The sequence below is a fragment of the Acanthisitta chloris genome, unplaced genomic scaffold (assembly GCF_000695815.1).
Source record: "Acanthisitta chloris isolate BGI_N310 unplaced genomic scaffold, ASM69581v1 scaffold5691, whole genome shotgun sequence".
Classification (NCBI taxonomy): Eukaryota; Metazoa; Chordata; class Aves; order Passeriformes; family Acanthisittidae; genus Acanthisitta; species Acanthisitta chloris.
In genome coordinates this window covers 368-6,809 of record NW_008657512.1, presented here as the reverse complement: position 1 = coordinate 6,809, position 6,442 = coordinate 368, and the positions used below count along the sequence as shown (strand labels likewise).

Sequence of the window (6,442 nt, the reverse complement as noted above, 5' to 3'; positions counted from 1 at the left end):
TCCCTACAGGAGAAGGGGGAAGGTTAACAGGATTTACTCTCGGAGTCGGGAGATGGGTGAGCCGGGCAAACTCCGCAGCTCCCCGAGCCGCTGCCCCAGCCTCAGCCCCTCCACACAGCCCAGCTCGGGGGATGTTTTCCTCCTTGCCTTGCCCTTCTGGCCCCGCAGCGTTCCGATCCGGAGGGGCTGGGGCAGGAGGAGTGGGCAGACCCTCTGGAGCCGGGAGCGGGTGCCGGGAACGCGATGCCCTTGGGACGGCAGAGCTGGAGCGCGGAGAGCACACCCGGGTTGAACAAACACAAACACCTTTTCCCCCGGCACAGACCCCAAGCGTCACTCCTAACCCCAATAGCCCTCCTAGGACAGCACTAACGTTGGGCCAGCGCAGGATTTGGTGTAACACGGTTCCCTGACCTCCCGAGTACCCCTCTTATCTGAGCAGACCTGAGCCCCCTCGACAGAAAGGCTAGGGATGGGTGGTCCAGCACCTGCTCTCGGGGCAACTCTTCTGAGGGAACCTGTCCCCAGCACTATGGCACAGTAGGCGCCCTGAAATGCGATCGAACTGAAGTACTGCAGGGCTCCTGCCAGGTTTTACCTGTCCCAAATCACCCCCAACTTCTACGAGGGTGGAGACCAGTCTCCCCTTAAAGCCCAGAGTTGAGGTCAATGGCAAGGCGAGTCGGGGGGAGAGTCCTGAGCGAGAGAGAAAGGCACACGAGCTAAGAGGAGTGATGGAAACATCACCGGAGGATGATGTTGTAAAGAACAGAGGCGCCTAAAAGCGGTTGTTAAAAACACGGAAACCTCATAAAAGCTTTGGCTTTCGACTTTGAATTGTTGACTTGCAATTCACCTTCATGTGCTGCAAATTTGGCTTGAATTCAGATTCAGAAAGGGGAAATAATCATAAAGGCAACCCAAACATTCCTTTGAACTTGACCCAGCGGTGCAAAACACACACGGAGAGAAGTTACCTTTTAAAAGACTCCAAACACTAACAGACCCACACGCGATTAAACAGGTTTTTTCTTTTTTAATTTAATTCGAAATAAGAGATAAGAAATAATAAATCTTCAATAAAATATATAAAATTGTACAAGGCATCCCTTTCAAAGGGACTCTCCTATAATGGAAGATTGAGGATGAGGGGAAGGAGAGAGGAAGTTCATCTCTAGTGAATTCCAGGCAGCATCAGTGCCTGGGTCAAAACAAACCCGAACCAGCAAAACCTCGTGGCTTTTTTCTCTTTCCTTTTTTTCTCTTTCTTTTTTTTTTCTGATTTTTTTTGTTTGTTTCTTTCTTCCACAACAGCATGCTAAGAAAATAAATCCAGGAGAAGCTCTGCCTTCAGTGCTCCACAGCCTTTGGAGTAACTTCCTCATAAAGTTTAGCAAGAGTAATACACAGAGTACAATAGTTCTAAGGAGAAGCTTGGGGAAGGCACTGCCAGCGCTCAGGGAGCTCCCACGGGGACAGACAGGTTACACAGTCTCTTGGCTCCCCATCGTCCTACTCGTAGGGTTGATTGCTTGTGATACCTGGATCTCTCCTCAGAAGGGCTTGAAGCATGAGTTACTTATATTGGCATCCTTAGGAAGAAGAGGAAGACTCGGGGGTTCTTCTCTTTAACACAGGCTGTTGCAAGTACTAATAAAACCCCCCCAACATCTCCCAGAAGTGTTCAACAATCTTTTGCTCTCCACCACTGTGGAAACAACCCATGTCTTCTTTCCCCAGAAAGCTTCCTTCCATCTCTCTGCTTTTCAAAGAGCATTGCAGAGCCAAGATTACCTGGCTGTAGCCAAAAGTTTCTAAGCATGCCAATAGGAAGAGATAAAGACCAGACTGCCTAATAACCCTCCCTTGCACTCTACCTCCCCTCACAGTGCTTTAAAAACGCTGAAGCTATTTATACAGATAAGGCATTACAGGAGCCATGGTGGATAAAGCTGAGCCCTGATGCTCATCTTGTCACAAACATCTGCCGAGGTTTAGGATGCAAAAATTTCCCCTACCCCCAGAAATGCAGGAATTTGCTGGCTCTGAACTTCACTCAGGCTCTACTGGGTCTAGTTCCTATTTACACGGTGTCTCTAGCTACGGGCTCTGCTCACTTTAAAAAAACAACCAAACAACAAAACCTTGATTACACCTTTTTATTTCCCTCCCCCCATCCCCATATTAAGTGATGGCAATTTCGAGTGTGCCGTGAGGGCTTACACCCCTCTTGCTTTAAACATGTTTTGGGCCCCATCGGGAAGGTGTCAGGAAATCTCAGCCTCCACAAGATAAAATTGCTTTTTTTCACCCATTCTTTTTTAGTCTAGTTTGTATAAAACTCCTACATTTGCTCAAATTTTTCTCTCATTTTTTTTTGTGTTTACATTTTTTTTCCTCTGAGGATCAGACTCTGAGCACTCAGAGCCCTCTCAGAAGACTCCCAGCCCGTAGCATACAGGATGCCTTTTGCTTTGCTAACACAAATTCCCATACACTCAGGATGGCAGATAGAAGTGTGCAGAAGGAATGGCCAGTACTGGATGGGCTACTGCCTGCTCAGGGCTGGACATGATCCACCAGGAAGTCTGTCTTAGTGTCATTTTCTCTTGCTGATCTTCTTAGGATAAGTGGTACATGCTATATCCAACAGGAGTAGCATAGAGTCCAACAGGTGGGATAGGAAGCACAGGTCTGTGAAAAGGGTAGGATGTTCCATAGAGTGAGGCAGCCTGGATGGGAGAGTTGATGGGGAAAGGGAGGCTGAACCCCGACGGCAACATAGGCTTTGCTGCCATTTTGAGCTTCTCTAGCTCAGCCTCCTGCAGTCTCTTGGCCTTGGCCCTCCGATTCTGGAACCAGATTTTGACCTGGGTCTCTGTGAGGTTGAGGGAGCTGGAGAACTCTGCTCTCTCGGCGATGGACAGATACTGCTTCTGGCGGAACTTGCGCTCCAGAGCCAGCAGCTGGGAAGTGGTGAACGGGGTTCGGGGCTTCCTATTCGTCTTGTGCTTCCTCAGGGTGCAGGCAGTGGGGCTCAGGTGTCCTGCAAGGAAGGGAAAGGCCAGTTATCACAAAAGCAGGGAGATCTGGGTGCTCTGCAGAGATGCTTGATGGGTGTCCTGCCAAGTGATACCCTCATACCAGAGGATCCTTTTGCAAGTGGCTCTGGAAATCTTTTTCTGGCCAAATTTATATTCACAGGACTTCAGCAGATGTCCTGGGAAGTGAAATTTTGCCTCAGCAATTTCAGATAGAGCATAAAGGATTCACAGGTCACTTTAGGAGTCATGCCATAGGAGTCTAAAGCACACAAACCAGCTGTCTTGGAGGTATAACTCCTGCAAAGCACAGGACACCACAAAAGCAGGAGATTCACAAAAGGACAGAGATGCAGGAGCCCAGCCCAGCCCAGCTCCAAGATTTCTCCACCAAACACAAGTCAGCCCTATCTTTTCTTTTTTTTTTTTTTTTTTTCCTGACAGCTGAACTGAGTCTGATAATTTTTGTGGTTTAGCTAACTGGGCAATTTTCTTGCTGTTTCTTCTTCAAGAAAAAGTTTTTCCTCTGCTTATTAACTTTTCAGTGAGTGTTTTCTGATGTTTTACATGTATAAAAAAAAATCACCCAAGAAAGCAACCAATAAACAACGAAACAGAAACATAACTGCAGCGTTTGCAGCCAACACAAGTCAGGATATCTACCACCTTTTGTGCTCACCTTAAACCCCAACCAAGTTAGGCACATGCCCCCAGGGTGGCACATCACTAACTCGGCTTTAAATTCATTTTACTTCACTAATAACTCAGTTCATTAATAATTTTGCAAGCTAAAGAATGGCTAAAAAGCACGCGGCTGACTTCAAAAGCTTAGCAATTTGGCTGTGATTCGGATCACTCTGGGGCATGCGACAAGTCACACTGGCTCCCAGTTTGATACAGCAAATGAAACACAGGCTGCTCTTGAGAGGCTGCTAAATTCTGTACACACTGTAGTGTCTGCTTCAAACGCTTCTCAGGATTTGCACGTTGTGCTTTCTGGACTCTTTTCACTTTTCTCTTCTTTTATAAAATAAGCCAAACCAAGAGGTAGTTTAAACAAGTAGCATGCAATTTAAAAAAAATTCAACGAGAAAAGTGGTCTAAAGCTCAGAAAGGCGACGGGGAAAACAGCTATAGAGGAAAAAGTTAAAACCCTTCCTCTAGATACTGAAAGCGAAAAATAAAATCCCCCTTCGAAAACAACTTGTCAAATAGCACCCTGTGATCTCACCAGGGCATTTTGATAATTAAGGTGCTCACCGAGACAGTTGGTTCCCTTCTAAAACTACACTAAATTAAAACTACACTAAATCGACCCTAAATTCACTGCCGTTGTTCCACTCAATTTTTAAACACAACTTCTTTTTTTTCCCCGAAGTGAAGCTTTCCCAGGCTCCAGCTGCCTGGCTGCTTCCCGCAGGGATGGGGTTTACCTTCCCAGGCTTTCGCCTTTGCCCGGCCCGTCTCGGCTTCGGCTACGCGCGAGGGAAACCGCAAAAACATGCTTTTAAATTAAATCCTCGATAAATATTTCCCTCGGGATACACCCAAGCGTTCAGGGGCTTCTTCCCTCACCACCCCCCAGGTGACTGCCAAGCTCTGATAAGCAGAAGGGACAGTCGCCTCCGCAGACCCTGTAATTTTTTATCCCGTGCCAGTCCTCAAGCACTCGCTGCAGTGATTCGTTTCGCTGGGTTTTTTTCCTGTTTATCTTCCTTTTTTTTTTTCCTGGCCAATGTAGGACAAAAATCATCATTCGGAGATGGTTCCCTTCCCGTGTTACTCAAAATTCTAACTTTTACAGTTCTTTCCCCAGTTCATCCCACCTGTAATACTAATATTAATAATAATAATAAATTGAGGAGCTATTTCCAATGTCAAAGCCCTTCATGGAATTCCTGCGGGAGAACTGGTCATTGCCTCCTGCCGAGGGGCAGAGCGCCAGGAGGTGGAAAATGAGAAAGATTCCCTGATCATCAGTTTCCCCCCCAAAATCCTGAAATCACCAGACCTGAACGCTCTGTTACCGAACTCCTTTACGAAGCTATTTTGCAGAGCTCAAGAACGGCGGATTTTAAAAGAGAAAGAATTTCGAAGAGGGGAAAAAAAATGTACCGGGAGAAGATTAGGCCTGGTTTGAGTGTGAGGTTTGAGGCAGATTTAGAGCAGGGGGGCCGAGGAGGAGCACCTGATTCTTTTCATGTTTACCCCCCATAATTAAGGGTACACGAAAATCGCAAACTAGAGCTACTCAGGGAATGCCTCGGACTTTCCTCCTTTCCTCTCCCCGGCCTTCTCCCAGCACGACAGAAATAAATAAATTCGGGGTTATCGCAAAAGGAAAGAAGTGGATGAAAGCCAAATCGAAAATGATTGTCCAAAAAAAAAGAGAGGAGCTGTAATAGCATTAAACTTGCTTCTTGCAATGTTAGACTGAGGACCAAATTCTGCGAGACTGTCCTGCTCAACAATTTGTATCTAGAAATGCTCTAACTTAAATAAGTCAGAGTGTATAATTTCCATCAGGCAAGTCAGGGATGCGAGGAGGAGAGCAGATCGATCTGCTCATACAGGTGTACAGCCGCCACGGCAGGCAGAAAGGCCAGAACCGCCGGGATGCTTCTTCCCCTTCTGCTAAAGGTAGTTTCGGGGGTTTTTATTCCTTAAAAGCATTTTCCCCCCTCTATTTTCTAAGGGATCTGTGCGAAAGCGAAGTGCGACTCAGCGAAGGCACAGCAGCGCGGCTCGAACTGCAAAAGGGTTTCCGAAGTGACCTGTCACCTCCGGATCGCGTGTCCCTAAGGCAGAGGGACAGGGTCGGGAGAGATCGCAGGGGCTAAAGAGGTCAGGCCCAGTTCGGGGAACTCTGACAGGCTGCATGGGACCAGGGAGAGGGGAACAGCCCCGTGCCGGGAGCCAATGCCACTGGAGCCAGCGCCTAGAGAGCGAGCAAGGCTGGAAGGGACAATTCCCGAGTTTAAGAAATTGCTGTGCAGCGTGTAAGGGAGAAGAGAACAGGGAGAAATTCCAGTTGTTACAACGGGATAACATAAATGGACGAAATGGCAGACAGTGAGCCGAGTGTCGGGAAAGGGAGCTGGTCCGTGGGAGTTTCTGATCTTTCTACGGTTTTGAAAGCAGTATATGTTTATATATACACTATATATATAAATGTAGAACTGTAGAACTATATAATCGTATAAATATATAACCGTAACATATATACGAAGAAATATGTAACATATACCTAAGAATCACACACGTGTAGACATAACTATATATACAAAACATGGAATCGCGGAACGGTTTGGGCTGGAAAGGACCTAGAAGCTCTTCTAATTCCAACCTCTGCCATGAGCAGGGACACCTTCCACTAGACCAGGTTGCTCAGGCCCCCATCC

At 47.0% G+C, this 6,442-nt stretch overlaps 1 protein-coding gene across 1 annotated transcript in view; it reads right to left on the bottom strand.

Moving 5' to 3' along the window:
* Positions 1-2,397: 2,397 nt before the first annotated feature.
* MSX2 (msh homeobox 2) overlaps positions 2,398-6,442 on the bottom strand; it is a gene marked incomplete at its 5' end in the record, with an annotated part of 4,409 nt that continues 364 nt past the window's right edge. Inside the window, one exon of the mRNA XM_009084733.1 lies at positions 2,398-3,046. Coding sequence (XP_009082981.1) covers positions 2,622-3,046 — 425 coding nt within the window. The remainder of the gene's footprint in view (positions 3,047-6,442) is intronic.